At 45.2% G+C, this 19362-nt stretch overlaps 1 protein-coding gene across 2 annotated transcripts in view; it reads right to left on the bottom strand.

Moving 5' to 3' along the window:
* ATXN10 (ataxin 10) overlaps positions 1 to 19362 on the bottom strand; it is a 144972-nt gene that overhangs the window by 110495 nt on the left and 15115 nt on the right. For both annotated transcript variants that reach the window (XM_060413626.1, XM_027968210.2), the window contains exons 2-3: positions 9574 to 9765; positions 4267 to 4349 (exon numbers count right to left, since the gene is read on the bottom strand). In XM_060413626.1, the coding sequence (XP_060269609.1) occupies positions 4267 to 4349; positions 9574 to 9765 (275 nt within the window). The remainder of the gene's footprint in view (positions 1 to 4266; positions 4350 to 9573; positions 9766 to 19362) is intronic.

The raw sequence follows: 19362 nt of genomic DNA, 5'->3' as shown, positions 1-19362 counted from the left end.
TATAAGTTAGTCTGAAAGCCAATGAACCCAACAACTCATCAGGCAACTAAAAATTAGCTCTCTGAATCAGAACACAATTCTGGGAAGGAAAAGGTTTAAAGACATCCTAGAAACAAGAAAAGAAAACTCAAGGCAAGTACAAATGACAGTTTACTTTTACCAAACAGCTTATCAACTGATCTTTATGTAAATACTGCAAATGTTACAAAGCCCCTCAAAAAGCCCAACATTATTTTTATAGATTAGGGAAGAACAAAGGCCAAAAACAACACCAATAACTCAATTAAAATAACTCATGTCTATGTTTACATAAAATTTGATGAGCATAAGATATTCGTCACACCACTGCAATTATTCTCTGAAAATAATACTCTAAATATTATTTTGACAACGTAATTATAGTTCTTACCTCAAGAGCGGTAACAAAACTCTGGCACCAATATCCAGCTAAAAATCTATGAAGAATAAGGTTCTCACAGAAAAAGAATCAGAAGATGGTACAGGCGCTGTATTAGGAGCTAGAACACTTTTTAAAAAAAGATCTGTATTAAGTTTGAACTTATGCACTATAAAATGTGTTTAACTTTCATTGTGCCACCAAAGTTTCATTCTTGAATTCCAAATAAGATTCATTAACATCACTGGCTGCGTCTTTCAAGAATGCATGACAAACATCCCTTTCATTCTCCTCCCTGCCTCAGTAATATCCTTCCAACTCGGTTAATAAACACAAGTTATCTACTTGAAATTGACACAACTGAAAAACTAAAGGAGACCTAAACAAATGGGAGAGATGTCCCACACTCATGGACCAGAACACTCAGCATCGTTATGACGGCAATTCTCCCCAAGTGGGTCTACAGATTCAACATAACTCCCAGTATCCACAATAAATAAATAGCTCTCACAACCCGACAGCAAAATTTAATAGCCCAGTTAAAAACTGGGCAAAGAATCTGAATAGACAGTTCCCCAAAGATTTATAAATAACCAAAAAAGCACATGAGAAGATGTTCAACACTGTTAGTCATTAGGGAAACGCAAATCAAAACCACAATGAGATACCACTTCACACCCACAAGGATGACTATAATCCAAAGAAAGGAAAACAAATGTCAGCAAGGATGTGGAGAAACTGGAACCTTGTTGGTGAAAGTATAAAAGTATCAGCTGCTATGGAAAAGTCTGGCAGTTTCTTAAAAATTTAAATATAAAATTGATGTACCAATTCCCCTCCTAGGTATATACTCAAAAGAACTGAAAAAAACAGGTACTCAGATAAATCCACATACACGCACGTTCATGGCAGCGCTATTCTGAACAGCCGAAGAGTGAGTGGCCCAAGAGTCAAACCATGGAGACAATGAATGAACAGATGAACAAAAATGTGGTCTGTGCACACAACGGAGTATCACTCAGTCATAAAAATACACGAAGCTCTGACACATGCTCAATGTGGATGAACCTCAAAAACCATTATGCTAAGTTAAAAAGCCAGGCAAAAAAGGTCACATAATTCTATGATTCCATTTATATGAAAAACCCAGACTTGGCAAACCCATAGCAACAAAACGCAGAATGGTGGTGGCCAGGAGCGGGAAGCGGCCTCTTGGGGGCACGGACTCTGTCTCTGGGGTGAGGAGAACGTTCCAGCCAGACAGAGGTGGCTGTGAGCAACACTGCCGCTGCACCAAACGCACCCGCCGCTCACTTTAAAGCGGTGAGCTACGCTATGTGCCTGTCCCAGCAGCGAGCAAGACAGTGACTACCTGATACGGCCGCAGCTGCCTAGCCTGTGAGCAGCTCTCAGGGCATCTTACATCAAGCAGGCCTGCACAGACCTACTCTCTCTGACTGGTAAGTACCAACGAACAGCCAAGCCACCAACCAAACAACTAGCTTGTTCATCAATGCCAAACTAGTTCATTAACAGCTTTGGAAACTGGCTCCTCAGATTTTTCTGTTAGATCATCTATTTGCCCCAGGGAACAGAAAACTGATCCTGAGAAGAAGGGACAGAACACCTTTTATCCTATACTGTAAACACCAAGTAACCGATCTTCCACAGCCACTGAGGGGCCGAGAGAAGGGACAGTGATCGAGGGGGACACAGGGTCAAGGGGACAGATGGAGGATAGGAGAGCACATCCCATCACAGGCTGACAGGCAGTGGAGCAGAGGGCAAAAGTGCTGAGAGGAGAGCTGGCCTCTGAGGGGCAAGTGGGGCCGGGACCCCAGCACAGCGGAGGCGGCCGGCTCCTCACTGATGGTTATTTAATCACAGCGCTTGTGCAGCTTCCTCTGGGCGTCTTATTTAGGGATCCGTCATTATGAGAGAAGCCTACTCCTACCCACCCCAGTTCCTCAGCTCTGTCAGGGACATGCTACCCACCACATCGTACTTCACAACAATTACAAAACATAGTACATGCTGAACTCCCTGTCTGGATTACCATACCAGTCAGACTTCAAAAATAACTGCCTTTCCAGGCAAGGGAGTGAAATCTGTATTTTATTGCTGATCTTTAATCCTCTAATTTGAGCTCTGAGGCTTTTGCTTTATCATAAAATGGAGCTATGAAAATACTTCTAAATACATAACATTTTAAAACACTTTACAACCTAATCCTACACCCTACCAAATTGAGAATACTCAAGAAATTACTGCTGCTTCAAAAAACTTAGAGCAAACACTTTTTGTGCAAATTCTTGCATAATTAGTTCAAAAAATAATTACAGGGCCTTTCCTGGTGGTCCAGGGGTTAAGGCAAGATCCCGAGCTCCCAATGCAGGGGGTGCCAGTCTGGTCCCTGGTCAGGGAACTAAGATCCCACATGCCATGTGGTGTGGGCCACTCCCAAAAAAACTTTAAAAAACATAAATAGAATAAAAAACAAATAAGTAAACAATTACAACATCCCAGAGGAAGAATTCTAAATCAAACAGAATGATGCAGGAATCTTAACAAATGCATCTTAAATGAAAATACTGAGAAATCACAGGAGGATGAGAATTAAAGCAAGCCAGGCGGCACCTCCAGCAGCTCACTTAGCCTGTTTCCCATGGGCCTCAGTTTCCAGGCCTGTGAAGAAAAATGATCAGCTCAAATTCTCTCTCTACCTTCTCACAGCAGCGTCCCACTAACACTCACAGAAGTACGCTTCACTTCATATAACCATAGGCATTAAGAACTCTATATAAATTAACTTATAAATCAAATCATATTTTAAATACAGCTGGAGATTTCTCATTTAAAAGTAATGATTCACTGAATTATTACTAAAAAAGAATTTTCTTCACCTCCAATCTAGTACATTTTATAAACTGGATATTTAATACATTTGAAACGTTCTTACTAAATGACAGGTTTACCAGCAAGTATTTCAATTCTTTGCGTAAAGAGATCATCTGTTAAAATTCTGCTTTTTAAAATATGTTATGATAATAAACCCTGTCCAAAGGAGTCGTGTTGATGCAAGTAGCCCAAGAACCAAAAACATCCCAAAGCCTGGAAGGGGTTCTTGTCCTCGTATTAAGGAGCATGGTTTCTTCTTGCTCCCACATCAGGAGCTATTAACAATCAGAGCTAACTCCCTTCTCTGTCATGCTATGTATCTGACTTATTTAATACGTGCAATGCAAGGCTGCCCTCACTGGGACTAAGCACCCTGAAGAGAGACACATCTGCGCGCTACGGCCCCTGTTCAGACCACACCCCGTGCCCAGGAGAGGGCCTGAGCCACCACACATGTTAGAGGACACTCCCTCTGCCAGGGCTGCCTTCACAAGGCACCAGGGACTGAGGCGCTTGAACAAGAATTTGTTTTCTTCCGGTCGGCAGGCCTGGATTCCTGAGTCCTCTCTCCTCGGTTTGCAGATGGTCATCTCGTGTTCTCACGTGCCCAGTCCCCTGCACCTGTCTGTGTCTTAATCTCCCCCTCCTGCAGGACTCCAGTCTTGCAGATTACGGCCCACCCGTGACCGCACTTCATCTTAATCCTCTCTGTAAAGGCCCTGTCTCCACAGCCAGTCACATGCAGAAGTGGCCCAAGGCAAGGACTCAGAAAGGGACACCGCCTACAAGGGAGGCAAGGAAGTTACTACACCTTTCTTTTATGATCACCCTTTAATATCATTTAATAATGAAGTTTCTCTGTTTCACAATATACAGAATATTTGCTCTAATGAACGATGTAATACTCAAAGCAGTGGTATTTAAATCCTTGTCAAAGATATAAATAATCCACGATTCACACTGTCAGTTACCTGTCAACAGGGAGTCCTGTTCCACTCGCAGTTCACGAAAACGAAGAATCAGGTCAACAGCAACGCCAATTGTACCCAAGTTCCTGTGTTCAAAAAAGACAAAGTCAGACACATTCCTGCACTTTGAATGATGATCCCAAGAATGCAGGGACCACTGGCTAACCGTTCCTATGGCGGGCAGGTTGTGGCTCTCCAAGGTACCCACATCTTCATCTCCTAAACTCGTCAACGTGTCACTTTACGTGGCAAAGGAGACTTCTGCAGTTGTGAGTAAATTAAGGACCTTGAGATGAAAAGACTTTCCCAGATTAACCAGGGGGCCCCAGTATATCACAAGGGTCTCATAAGAGTCAGAGAAGGTGGCCATGAGTCAAGAAATGCAGGAGCCTCTAGAAGCTTGAAAAGGCCAGGAAAAGCCTCCAGGAGGGACTCAGCCATGCTGACCCACTGTAGACTTCTGAGCCCCACAACTGTGAGATAATAGATCTGTGTTGTGTTAAACCACTAAGCTTTAGTAATTTATCACAGTAGCAACAAGACACTGACTTGGGTAGCAGAAACGGGGTGCTGTTGTAACAGATAAAAAATACATGGAAGTGGTTTTGGACTTCGGCGACAAGCAGAGACTGGAAGACTTTTGAGAAGCATGACAGGAAAAGCCAAGATGCCTTAAACAAATCCCTGGTAGAAACGTGAACACTGAAGGCACCGCCGGTGAGATCCCAGGAGGAAGTGAGGAACAGGGGAGTGGAAACTGGAAGAAAGGCAATCCTCTTCCTACCAGGGCAGAAGCTTAGCAAAAGATGAAACTGGATATTTAGCTGAGCTGATTTCCAAGCAACATACTGACGGTGTGCCCTGATTCCCTCTTGCTGCACACGGTAGGAATGCAAGTAGAGATAAAGCAGACTAAAAGGGAGCCAGGTACAACTTGGGAAACTCTTGGTCCATCCAGATAGCAAAAGACGCTGAAAACTAGAATATCCACTGTTAGGAAAGTGTGCTCTGGAGAGAAAGCTGAGGGCATGGCTGGACCACCTTTTGCTAATGACTTGGAAGAACTCAAAGGTGAGTGTCCACCCAGAGAGCTCTTTAAGGAGATCAGGCATGTTCCGCATCCCCCTCGGTCGTCTCAGCAGAAGTCAGGAATAGAGATGGGTTATCTGAGAAAGCTCGACAGCACATTCTATGCTGCCCACTGGTGCATAAATCCCCATGACATACACGTGAGACCCACAAGGTTTTTAAGAATGTCATACCAGTAGAATCCCTGCCAACGTGGATGAAATGCACGGAGAAAGAGTGAAAGAAGACTGATAAAACTATTTGGGTGAAAACATGTGTTACCCTTACCCTTCAAGAAAAAGGAAGGATGACTCTGAGGGTAGGGGCAAGGGCAGAGCCTCAAGCCACACAGGATTATTCCCAAGCCTCAAAACCTGAGCTTGCCCAAGTGGATTTTGAAATTGCTTGGGACCAATGACTCCTCTTTTCCCTCAATTTTCTCCTTTTTTAGAGGATAATGTCTTAAACTGCTACTCTATGCCTGTCCCTCCATTGTATTTTGGGAGCAGACAACCTGCTGTCCAGTTCCACAAGCCCAAAGATAAAAAGGAATTCTGCCCCGGAGTGAATCACACCCAGAATCTCAACCATATGTAATTCAGACAGTAAGACTTGGGACACTAATGAGACTTAGATAAGATTTTGGACTTGAGTTGGTGCTATAATGGTTCAAGAATTTGAGGGATCTCAGGATGAGATGAATGTATTTTGCACATAGTATGGACATGAATCTTTAGGGGCCAAAGGGAAGACTATGCTAGGCAAAATAATGGTCACTGAAAAATGTCCACATACTGAACTTGAAACTTTGAATGTTACCTCACATGGCCAAAGAGGTATGATATAATAAATATTTATTTAATCTTTGACCCCACGTTTCTGGCACAGAGCTCCTGATATCCTTCAAGTCCCTGTGTGACAGGAAGGGCTCTCGTTAATCCTACCAAGCCCCTTCAACCCTCCTCAGTTTATGCTAATATATTAGGTGACTATCACTAGGTCTGTAGACGGCTTCAGGAGGGGGCTGCTGCCACAGGAACCAACTCTAAGATCAGGTCAGACAGCTGAAACCTTCAACCCCAACCTCCCATCTCAGAGGAAGGAAGACAGCTGGAGACTGAGCTCAGCTACCATTGGCCAATGACCCGATCAGCCGTGCCTCTGTGACATGTGCCTCTGCCATGAATAATCCTGAACAATGAGTTTGGAAAGGTTTCAACTGCAAAGTGTCCAGAAGCTGGCAGGCCTAGAAAAGGCCTAGAAGTTCTGTGCCCTGCCCCATCCTGAGTATCCCTTCCATGTGACTGTCCCTTTACAGGACACTTGCAATAGAATGTAAAGTGCTTCCCTGAGTTCCCTGAGTCATTCTACTGAATTATCAAACCTGGGGGGTACCCTGGGAAGCCCTGAGTTTGCAGTCGGCTGGGCAGAAATGTAGCCTGGGGACCCCATTTGCACCTGGCATCAAGTGGGACAGTCCTGTGAGACTGATATCACCAAGTTATGGGATCTGATACCACTAACGTGAGGATGCTAGGGTCAGAATGGATTTGAATTGTTGGACTCCCAGCTGGTGTTGGAGAATAAGAACTGGTCAGAAAATACAAGAGACCGTTCTAGGTATATTAAATTAATGATTTGAAGATAGGAAGATTATTTTTAATTACTAGGTGGGCCTTATGTACTATACAGGTTCTTACCAGAGGGACACCAGGTGGTCAGAGTCGGGAAGACTGGAAGATGTTACAGTGCTGCTTTGGAGATGGGAAGATGGAGCCATGAAGTGAGGAGAGCAGGCAGACTCTAGAAGCTACTGACAGATAAGCAAGAGGATGGAGTCTCTGCTAGAGACTCAGGAGCCAGCTCTGCTGACACTTTAACTTTAGGTCAGAAAAACGGATTTTGGACTTCTGAACTCTAGCACTGTCAGATAATAAATTTCTGTTGGTTTAAGTTACTATATTTGTAGTAATCTGTTACAGCAGCGAAAGAAACTCATATAGCTCCCTACATTCTTCACTTCTCCTCAACATGAATCAGAATTAGGCCAAGACATTCACTGCTAAAGACGAGGGTCAGGGTGGGCGTGCGAAGGCTAGGACCCTCTCTCCCCTCCCCGAGCCTAGGCGGGCAGATGGCACTGCCCCTCCTCTATTCAAATTCGGGGCTGGAGGGAAAAGCGGCTCAGCGTCTGCCTCGGAAGGGAAGACGCTGCTCCCCTCTCTGCCCTTGCCTTTACACATACAAACAGCTGCCAGGTGACTGGGCGCACTGGCTACCTACTTCTATCAGCCAGATTCGGGGGAGGAAATAAATGCAGCTTCATGACATGCGAATTCTATGAAACTCAATTTCGATGCTTACGAATGAGGCTTCACTGGACACAGCACACGCGTCTCTTCACGCACAGCGTAGGGCTGCTTTCACACTGCAGTGGGAAGCCGAGCCATCTGACAGCGACCACAGAGCCTGAACTGTTCATCCGGCTCTCTGCAGTAGCAGCCCAGCAACCCCAGCAACAGGGGTCATGTTTACAGGCAGGGCTCACTGCTTTTAACAGTCTTCTCGGAGTACTTCCTGAAATTTCATGACTCAGGTTGTTTTCTCTGCTGTATTAAATCCCAAGTTCCATACAGCCTTGGCAAACAGCAATTCCAGTCCACACAAAGTGCAATTTTCAGACAAAGGATATAAAAAGACCTAGGCCCTAAGAGCATCCTACTTTTTCATTAATTCTTTAATAACTTAAAACATCAGAAAAATGCATTCTGCTTGAGATCTGAACCTTGACAGGCTTGGCAACATCAGCTTTAGCTGAGGTTGACTGGAATCTCTCTTGTGCTTCTGACTAGAGGAATGGTTCTTCCAGGAGCTGACGCCCCAGATGGTTAGAATCTCCACTGAGGGCTCTCCTTCCCTCTCCTGTTACACTACAGGCCTCCCCGCCCGGAAAGTGACAAAATAAACTTGGCTCTGGCCTGCTGCACCCAGCACATAACTAGCTACACTTCCTCCGTGTTAACTATTACTACCAAGACTGTTACTGTGTCTATCCATTCATCTGCATAGGATGCCATGTTCAATTCTGTGTTGAAGTTAAACCCTCGCCTTCCCCCCCTGCCCTCTCCTTTGATCTAAAGAATCTCATTAATCATATTCAAGCCTCAGGTGTAAGACGGTCCAGGCAGCAAAGGGAAACCCTCTACTGGCTTCTGCACCAGCTCGACTTCACTCATCCTGGCAGCTGACAGCGAGGCCCCTGGGCTCTGTCTACACTCGAGTCCAGGAAATAAAGGTGAGCATGTTCTATGGCTTCTGACTTCCCCTCAAGTAAAAATTTTTAATAAAAAGTAGATTCCACAAAACCAAAGAGGAAAGGTGCTCAGTTCCAGGAGCAGAGTATAACATGAAAAAGAACAAGAACAGCGCAGGGCAATTCTCTCGCTCGTCTCTGTAATTACATTTTAATTGTACATTGTAAGTTAGGTGGAAGTAAAGCTGGCAAGTTTACAGGATCCTAAGGAAAGCTGAGAAATTCACAATATGAATTTCATCTCAGAAATTCACAACGTGCTCCCTGTTGAAAGTAAAGACAAGAGCAACTAATTAAAACACGAAAACTAGTTAAAAGATTTACAGCTAATAAGTGAAGTCTAAACTGCATATGCCTTTAGGCAGGCAGAATCAAAGGATCAAAGATAAGTTCAAATCACTTTTATGTAGAAAACCAAATACCTCTAAACATATAAATACAAGTAAGAAACAGAACAACCTTAATGTTAAACATGCTGTTCCTTTACAGACTCATCTAAGAGTCTCCCACGCCAAGTCCTTCAGAGCGCTTGTCCCCGAGACGTGGAGAGAGAGTCTGAATAAAAACAGGCAGCTGTGATGCCAAAATCATTTCTACTGGATAAGCCAATACGGCAGAACCAGCACGCACAGACACAAAGAAATACAATCAAAGCATGCATGCGTGCTAGGTAGCTTCAGCCGTGTCTGACTCTTTGTGAGCCCATGGACTATAGCCCACCAGGCTCCTCTGTCCATGAGACTCTCCAGGCAAGAATACTGGAGTGGATTGCCAGGCCCTGCTCCAGGGGACCTTCCCGACCCAGGGACTAAACCCACATCTCTTGCATCTCTTGTATCTCCTGCACTGGCAGGCAGGCGCTTTACCACTGGTGCCAGCTGGGAGGCCCATATAATCAAAGGCATGTATGTAACTAGAAAGAACAGTACCTGATTGAATTCTGGTTCACAGAACACTCGATACATGCATTCCGGAGACATCGGAAGCATTCCGTTATCAGCTGCAGACTGGAAGCCAGATGCTCCACTTGAGATGGATCTCTGCAGGCCAGCTCAACGGCATGAGAAGATTTCTTTAAGATATCCAGGACTCTCTGGAAGATAGTCCTGGGTGCTGTTTCTCTGAAAAATGATAAAATTGCTGCACATCAGTTTAAAAAAAAGACTCATTTCCAAATGTCATTTTCAGAACACTGCCTGTATTGATAACTTAATTTTGTGGGGAGGTAGGTTAGGCCTATCTGTTTCAGCTCCTCGATTTATGACACAAAAGAGCTACAGAGACTAAGCGATTCATCAACCGTTCCCTGTATTATCTCACTGAAGCTTCGCGTTAACCTCAGAAGCCAACACTGTCCTAGGCATTTTAAAGGTAACTGAACAGAGAAAGGAGTCTGAGTGACTCGCCCTTGTCACTAAGCTCACAACCCTTGGAGCCACAATCCCAACTGAAACGGTTCGATCTCCACTCCCCACAACAACCCAAATCCCCATTTACAGTGACTGTTTATGGTCAGTTCTGCTGGGTTTTGAGATTGCACCTAAGTACTGCATTTCGGATTCTTTTGTTGAGTATGGGGGTTACAGATTTGCTCTCAAAACAGAAGCTCTGCATCTCCTGTTCTGGACAGAGAGTATAACCACATCCTCTGTCACCCAGTATCTGTACCTAAAGTAAAATTATGAGAAAGAAAACTCATGAAGGATTGCCTGAGGGGCAAGACACCATGCATTCTCAGATACAGCAAGCCAGCAGCAGGTCTCTGAGCTTATACATGTGCAACCACAGAGATGGGGGCTTGGGGAGTGGGAAGGAGATAGAAGCAGAGGGAGACAGAGAGAGAGAGAGAGAGAGAGCTGAGAGAAAGCCAGGGTAAGTGCCCTTCCCGGGAGAGTGGTTCCCTCCCATGCAGCCCGCACCTCGGTTCCCACACGCTGCTCCCGCCAGGAGCGCTGCCCGCACTGGCTATCATCTCCGAGTTATGAAGAGAAGAATTTTCGTGTGCAACACGGCACCTAAATGCCAGCCAATTTCCTCATTCCATGAATCCCCTAGAGAAACAAGAATCTGCTCTAATGGTAGAAGACAGATTGCTGTTAGACAATTGAAGAGATGCTCACAGCTCAGTTCTAACCACGTGGGGTTTCTCTTTGTGCTCTCACTGCGGAGTGAAGAGGAACACTACTCCCCTGAATGAAGCCAGACCACGGTGGGAAGGGATGGTGGTGAAGAGCATTTCCACAGAACCACCGCCACTGAAGCGCCCCAGGCCACTGAGACACCCTCTCTGGAAGCTTCAGGACCATAGATACTTGTACTCTAAGTGTTGTCTTTTCACCTTAAGGATGGACAGAATAAATCACATTATTCATCATGTCCTCTTCCCTGTCTTTGCCTTTAAGAAGCATGGAGTCAAAGCCACCACCCATATTTAACACTACAAACCCCTCAGCATGACTTCTGAGTGCTAACCTTATTTTTCTATCCGGCTTTTCTCTTCCCTCCAACTTCCTCCCTTACCTTTTATTTTATCTAGCTGTATTTATTTATTTTGGCTTGGTAACTTGATTTTATTAGAGATATCAACAGTACTACATTTTCCCCCAATTTGTATACTGTTAGACTACACAAAATTTATACATAAAAATTATAGTTCAAGTTTAGCCAATCTCTTTAGAGTTACTCAATGTCTGAAGTCGTGGAGTAAGTACCCTGAGTGGCAAGCTGGGCCAAGTGTGGGCTGTGGAAAGCAGGAAGCCTAAGTCCTATCTTTTCTGCTAAAGCCTATGGCTGGTACAGGCTTGGGGAAAGGGGACACACCCACCTATTTTAAAAGACAAGCTAGATTTTCATGTTAAATTTGATTTCTAAACGTTGGCATCTATTTCAATAATGTAAAAAACACTTTGTGGGGAAAAAAAAAAAAAGCAAGCACGGTTCCCACTTCTTGATCTGTGCTCCAAACCAAGGAGAGCTTCCATGGAGTGTGAGTCAGTTATTTCTGACGAGCTACGAAGTATTTTTTTTTAAAGCACTTCAAATTTTGTTTCAGAAAGAGACAGAGTATAAATTAATCAACTAAACTTGGAAATTCACCCAGAAAATAACTTGTCCCCTCCCCACCCCGCCCCCTGCCATCAGCCTTCTCTAAAACAAGGATCATGAAGCTTTGGTTCAGGTCTCAGTGACTGAGTAACCAACTAAAAAGGTCAAAGTTCAGAGCTGTGCATTAGTCCAGCCTCAGAAACCGTATAAAACAATGAAGTGTATAAGCCACTTTCAGAGACAGTAACGTTCACTACCTCCATCAAGACAGCTCTAAAGAGCGCTGCTCGGGGGCAGGAAATCTCCCATTCTACCCACCTTGCCTACTCCAGGCTGGACTAACAATAACATTGACAGAGTGACAAGAGAGACAGAAATTTTAGTTTGTGTGCATGGAGGTCTCCTAGAAACAGGACCAAGAAAGTAGGCCAGAGCAGGCAGCTTTTATACTTTTCAGACAAGGAAAGGATACATCTGTGAGGAATTGACAGAACAAAGAAACAGGCTTGGGTGCTTAGTTAGCGAAGAACCTAACCAGAGTCCGCACCTGGATAGTAAATTCAAGAAGATACCAGGTTTGTTCATACAGGCTTCTGGGCCCTGAATCCGTCTCTGGGGAGAGCGGCCTTCTGCCTCGGGAGTCAGGGAGGGTACCTCTCACATGGAGATTTACTGCCTGCTTTCAGACACAGACAGAAGGGTCAGAGGGTCCCTCCTGCATCAGCTCTTTCTTGACTAACTTTAATTCAAAAAACTCAACGTGCCATTGAGGCTTATTTGGGGAGGTGTGTTCTGAGCTCCAACAGTACTAAATATAGAGCAGGCCCTATTAATACACAAAGAAAATACCCACGGGTTTAAAGTATTCTGAAGAATGCCAAGAGTGGTCAAGATTTCTACAACAAAGAATAAGCCTAATTACTTCTATCTACTCCATCTGCATAAAGTTTTGAAGACATTTATTACTTAATCTTCCAGTCAAATAAAAATAGAGCTCTACAACTTCAATAATCTGCTACAATAAAGCCTCTTTTTTCCTACTATGATGACTAAGAAGCGAGAAAGAAGCCAGTGTGGTTTCTTTCAGCCAGTCCTTCGCCAGCTGCCTCTCACATAGGTACCACCTCCCTACTGTGAATGGTCTTCTCTGGTGTCACTCTTTTTAACATCTATTTTACTCAAAACTGCTATCAAGCACAACAAAAGCTTTGAACTCAAACTATAATGCAAGGAGATCAAACCAGTCAATCCTAAAGGAAATCAAGCTGAACATTCATTGGAAGGACTGATGCTGGAGCTCCAATACTTTGGCCACCTGATATGAAGAGCCAACTTAATGGAAAAAAAGACCCTGATGCTGGGAAAGATTGAGGGCAGGAGAAGGGCGAGACAGAGGATGAGATGGTTGGATGGCATCACCGACTCAATGGACATGAGTCTGAGCAAACTCTGAGAGAGAGTGAAAAACAGGGAAGCCTGGCATGCTGCAGTCCACGGGGCCGCAGAGTCGGACCCGACTCATCAGCTGAGCAACAACAAATAGCAGACTACACTAAATAAAAGCCCTGTTCCCAGAAACCTGGGTGACTGGCAGGCCAAGCATCGCACCATCAGTAAGCTCAGGAACTACCCCAAGTCAACCACTTCCAAGGGCGACACATTTTTTGTGTGTCACACACACGCCTCTGTTACACTTTCAGCCAAAAGGAAAACGTTTAACTGAACTAAAGTCCATCAAAAGACTCCTGACACAAATAACTACTAACAGCTCCTCAAGAGTAATCCTGGCAGCTTCTATTCCACACACAAAAGTTTACATTTTTGATACAAAGAGAAAATCCATGGGGACTGTGATCACGTGGGCTCCCGAGGGCAGCAGGCACTGGCCCTCCTCTGGGTTTATTCACACATGCGCCCTCCGCCAGAATCCCTCCTCATACCACTCCCACCCCAGCCTCTGCCTGGAAGAGAGAACCCGGGAGGCTCCTGGTGGAACTCCTCAGAGTACTATACGCTCCCCTGGAATTCAGTCCACAGCATGGAGTAACACTTCTCCACGTCGGATTACATTCACTGATCCGGTCCACCGCCCCAGCTGGGCCACAGATCCCCAAAAAAGAGAAGACCGTATTTTTCGTACCTCGGGGTCCAGACCTGCACTAACTAACTTGCATTTGTGCAAATTTAAAACAGAGATGAGACTAGTCACATCTTCAGGGCAGCATCTCACTGCTTCACAGGCTTGCCATGGAACCCAAACGCCTACTGAGCCTGTACTCTGAGCCCGCAGGCAGGCGCCAGGCCTGTCGGGAACAGGGCTATCGGCGTACTTTGCAGCAGCAACCAGAACCAGGTAAAACACCCAGGAACCAGCTTAACTCATCCATTAAGAAATCCACACCCCTGGACCCAAAAATTTGAAAAATCAGGGTCATATTTTAAGATGTAGACATCTTATAATTGGCATTTAAGAAACATCTAATTTCTTCTTCCCTACTAAATGATACAGTGGGTAAGCGTAAAGGGGGAGGGAAAGGAGAGGCGTTGTAACCCGATTAACTCCATTTTATATTTCCTGAAAGCAGACACTATTTCTCAGATGTCTGTATCCCTTTATAAAGGGTCAAAGAGGGGGGAAAAACCCTTTTCCTCCAGAGACATATAACAAATAGCTACAGATCTTACTCCACATTTTAATACACAACTTTCACCAGATGAGGACAAAGAAAGCGCTCCATTAACAGTAACCAGGAGGAAAACATCTGACTCTACCTTCCCCATGGCCTTGAACGGAGGCTATCTGGCAGCACAGACACACGGCGCTCCTAACGTACTCTGTCTGCAAATTCCACATTCACTGTCGAGACAGCACAGCTAAGTCTGTGTAATGATTAACGACAGTGAAATAACTAGTGAAGATCAGTCAATCGTTCGTATGTTACAAATGTGATTTATAGTAAAAAATTGCTGTCATTTCTGCTTCAACCAAACTAACACAAAATATTCGCAAAGATTTTAAAAAGCTTAGCTACTTCATTCACAGAAAGCCCAAAGTGCTTAGAAGGACAATTAAAATCCAACCGATAGACATTCCTTTTAGATAGGAATGCATACCCTGAAGACAACTTTGAAATGAAATGTTACATTACAGAACAAAAACAGCCTCTGAATTATACACACGGTAGAATTTCATTTCCTTCAAGTTTGAACAGATCTGTAGGTTTAATCTTGGCAAGTCCCATTTGAGTAAAATTTAAGAAAACTACCGGCGATTATGTGCAGCGGGTTAGAGAGGCCCAGCACACTATCTGTGCACACACCTTACAGTTAATTCATCAGTGGGACCTCCTACTGAAAAGGAAACTGCTTGTCACTGTAACACCACAACTGAGAATTTCATCCTTGTTAGAAGATTTATTCTAATACCTGAGATTTAATTAAAAATTGGCACACGTGCTTTAGAGTAGTTTAACCACTGTCACTGAGGAAAACTATTAGAACACACACAAGTTCAGATTAAAATAACCACCACTGGTTGTTATTTAAAACCATAAACCTCTTACTGATCTGACTGCATTAGGAAGAACTGAAACAGGAAATAAAAGCATCTCTAGCTCCTGTCAGAAACAGTCTGCACCAAAGTCTGAAACTCATTTTGGCAGACCTCAAACCTCTCCTTTATACACTGTCTTCCCCTCTTCTGTCATGACGAGGACTCTCAAGCTGCCCCTGAGACAGAGCTGCAGGGCTGGCAAGCTTCTTCTGAAAAGGGCCAGAGAGTAAATAGTTCAGGCTGTGAGGACCTGTTAACTCTGGCCCAGCTGATCCGCTGCTGCAGGGTTAGGGCAGTCAGAGACAGGATCCAAACACACACACACACACACACACACACACACACACACAGCTGTGTTCTAGTGAAACTTTCTATGGACACTGGGATTTAAAGCTCACATCATCTTCATGGAATTCTATTAATTTATTTTCCCCTACCGTTAAAAATGTAAAAATCACTCAACTCAAAAACTATTAACAACAACAACAAAAAAAACCAGGTGATGGGTCAGTTTTGGCCCACAGATCGAAATTTGACTCTCACCCCAGCTCTGAAGGGTTTCAATGTCCTTTCCTCATCCCCCCCAAAAAATCCTGTCTCCTTTTACTCCAATGTCCTCACCATACTCAAAATGCATCTCTCCTCAGAACACAGACTCTCAAGTGCATTATGCCAAGGGAAGCAAGCAGAGAGAAGGTGGATGCACAGAAGTAGCCAGGGCGCCCAGGAAAGAACTGTGCGCACAGAGCCTGGCAGACGGCAGGGCTGGCACTAAAGGCCCAGGGAGAAGGCCAGTCTGTTCCAGAAGAGGCGCTGGAGCAACTACCAGTCATATGGGGAAAAACCAGAACCGGAGCCTTAAGTAAAGAGGAACTCCACTTGGATTTAGGAATATATGTTAGACATAGGCTCTGCAGGCCACTGAAAGGACCACTCACCTGATGAGAAGCCAGGGAGGGTCCTAATCAGAGGAGTGATGTCACCTGCTTTCACTTTTAAAGGATCCTTCTGCTATTCCGTAAAGAACTGATCACAGCAAAAGAAAGAAAAGATACATGGAGATCAGTTAGGACACTCTTCCACCATGCGGCTGGGAAAGGAGGGGCCAGCGGCAGACATAATAAGTAGAGACCAGACTCTGAATATATTCTGAAGATGGAGTCAATGAGATTTGATGAGAAATTATCATGAGGGGTGTCAGAGAAAGCAGAGTCAAGGATGGTGCCAAACTCTGACCCAGCTCTGACCTGAGCAATAAATGGATGGATGATCTCCTGTTGACCGAACTGGAGAAGACTGCTGTAAAGATACTGGGGGAGGGGGGTATCAGGAGTTCAGTTTGAGACTTGCCACATCTGACATGCCTGTTAGAAATACAAGCAGAGATGTGGAGTAGGCAGATGAGCTTACATGTCTGAACATCAGCAGCAAAGTCCAGCTAAAGAAAGTGTCAGAGCTATCACCAACTCTAACAAAACCCCAAGACTGAAGGCAACCGTCACGACAGCACAGGTAGGCGGGGAGAACTCTGAGGGACTGAGCGCGGGGCCTCAGAGAGAACAGCCAACAAGAGAGAAGAGTCAGAAGGGGGGGGGGGGCTCTAGGAGCCAAATGAAGACGGTGTTCCAGGGAGAAAGAAGTGATGAGCGACCTCAACCAGCAGAGAAGATGAGGATTTTAGATGAAGACCAAGGAGCCTGGCAATGTGGAATGGGTTCAAGAGAGAGAAAGGGGAAACTGTTGCAGATGAATATAAAAACCCTCAGAGAAGTTTATATAAATGGGAGAAAGAAATGAGGGAAATGGGGGAGAGATTCTTCTTAGGATGGGAAAAATTATAGCAGATTTATCAACTGATGAGAATAGTCCAATAGAAAGGGTGAAACAGATGATTTAAGAAAGAGGGGAGGGAAGAGGACTGTTGGAGCAACACGTGTAAGAGAGAGAGGAATACGTGCAGACCTCAGGGGGGCTGGCATTTGGAGAAGGCCGTTCAGCCACAGCACCCGAGGGAGGGCGAACTGCGGGGACAGATAGAGGCAGTGGTGCAGAAAGGAGAGCGGGAATTCCTGGAAAGGCAGGAAGCTCAGAACGAGGAGGGAGAACCAGTGGAGGCCGAGGGAGCGCAAAATGCATACGTCAGCTAACCAGGAAAGCGGAAGAATCCGACGGACCAGGGCAACCGCAGGACTGCCAGGTAGCACGAAATCCCTACACAAGGTCAGTGATCCTCAGTTTGCAGAAAGCCCAATCAGTATGTTGTTACTTTTTTATCCATCTTTGTTCAGTTATTTGGGTGCAAGTGGAAAAGCAGCAGCAAGCTGGATTTAACTAGACTAGAGTTTTACCAGCAAAGTATCACAAAGAAGAGGCAAGGGAACTGAGAATGTATACAAGGAAATGCTTTATCACTGATCCATAGGTCTAACCTGGATTTAAGGGATACGTGACTATAAGGAACAAAAGGGACAGAGACTAGGAAGAAGCAGGATCAACAGACTGTGTCCAGCGGGGAGCGTAACACTTAGTGGAGTAGGGGACCCACAGAGAGACAAGACAGGACAGGCAGTCAGAGTGGGACTCTTGGAATCAAGACTGCGGAGGGCACGCAGCCATGGTTAATCACAAGGCCTAGGTAGCACACGGCAGTGTGTGGTTAGATGGGGAAGTGGGGGAGGGGAGAGGTGGTCAGTCAAGAAATAAAAAGTCAGGGTAATGAAAGGATCATCCAGGTAAACACTAAAATAACCAAGACTTGAGATGGGAGAAGTAACGCAGAATTAACCGTGAACCAAAGTTAGATTCGTCAAGGAATGAGAGTGACCACCTGAACTTTTAACAGAAAAAGAGACTATCTATGAGCTACACACACTCCGACGGCATGATATGGAAGTTGCAGGGATCATGGAGGAAAGAGTTCTGAAAGCAGCAATGACAGTTACCCTCGCACCTACACATCCTCAAGCTAAGCAATACACAGGATATGGGAGAAAACAACCCACCTGGGAGGGCTTTCTGGGAAAGGTTTGTCCTTAGAAGTGAGCCATATCTCGCCTAGATCAAGATGACAGGAATGTCCAGAGAAGTTGAAGACACAGGGAATTTTGCACATGATGGTGGTTCAGTCACTAAGTCATGTCCAACTCTCGCAACCCTATGGACTGTAGCCAGCCAGGCTCCTCTGTCCACGGGATGCTCCAGGCAAGAATACTGGAGTGGGCTGCCATGTCCTCCTCCAGGGGATCTTCCTGACCCAGGGATCGAACCCAGGTTTCCTGCACTGCAGACAATCTCCTACACTGCAGGCAGACTCTTTACTGACTGAGCCACCGGGAAAGCCCCCTGCACATGGGAAGGGTTTTAAAAGTTGAGCCCAAAAGGATCCATACAAAGCCTTAAGGGAACCAGTGAGTAACAGAAAACCTTGTTTCCCATATTAATTAGAAAATCAGCTTGTAAATGTCTAGCAAAAACCCTGCTGAGATTTTCCTTTGAATGGCACCGAAACCAGTCAGCCTGGGGAGAGGTGATGTCTCCGTGTTACTGTGTTCCCTATCATATCACGGTATAACCGTGTAACCTTTCGGTAGCATTATAATACTCTCGGTGAGGATGGCAGCCACTGTGAACTGTGCTCATGCCATGCCCAGCACCTGGCTAAGCACTACACACACACACTCCTCCATGGCCATCCTAAGTGGATTCCTCACTTACAGAGTGTGTGTTCCCAATGTACAGAGAGGCCAGGCAATACCAAAACTCTAAGAGTGTGGAGCAGAGAGAGGTTTACTGAGGGCAATGCAAGAGACGGGTGGCTCACGCCTTAACAACCCCAGGTTTTCAGCAAAGCCCTTTTCTAGGAAAGGTAAGGGAGGGGCACAGGCAGTTGTTGCAAGCTTCTTAGTGTCAGGTCACAGTCAGTAGCGATGTTCCTGTAAATCTACCAAACGAACGCTATTCCCTGTTCTGACAAGAAAGGCAAGGTCCCAAAACACAAGTTTCATCCTCCGAAGTCCTGATCCTGGCTAAGAGAAGGCACTCCAGGGGGCCCCAGTGGAACCAGGACCACTAACAGTGCTCACTGACAGTTGGTTGCTTGTAGGAGGGGCTCACTGCAGCA

Source organism: Ovis aries, chromosome 3 (assembly GCF_016772045.2).
Source record: "Ovis aries strain OAR_USU_Benz2616 breed Rambouillet chromosome 3, ARS-UI_Ramb_v3.0, whole genome shotgun sequence".
NCBI classification, from domain to species: domain Eukaryota; kingdom Metazoa; phylum Chordata; class Mammalia; order Artiodactyla; family Bovidae; genus Ovis; species Ovis aries.
Note: the sequence above shows the minus strand (reverse complement) of the source record. Positions and strands in the feature narration are given on the sequence as shown.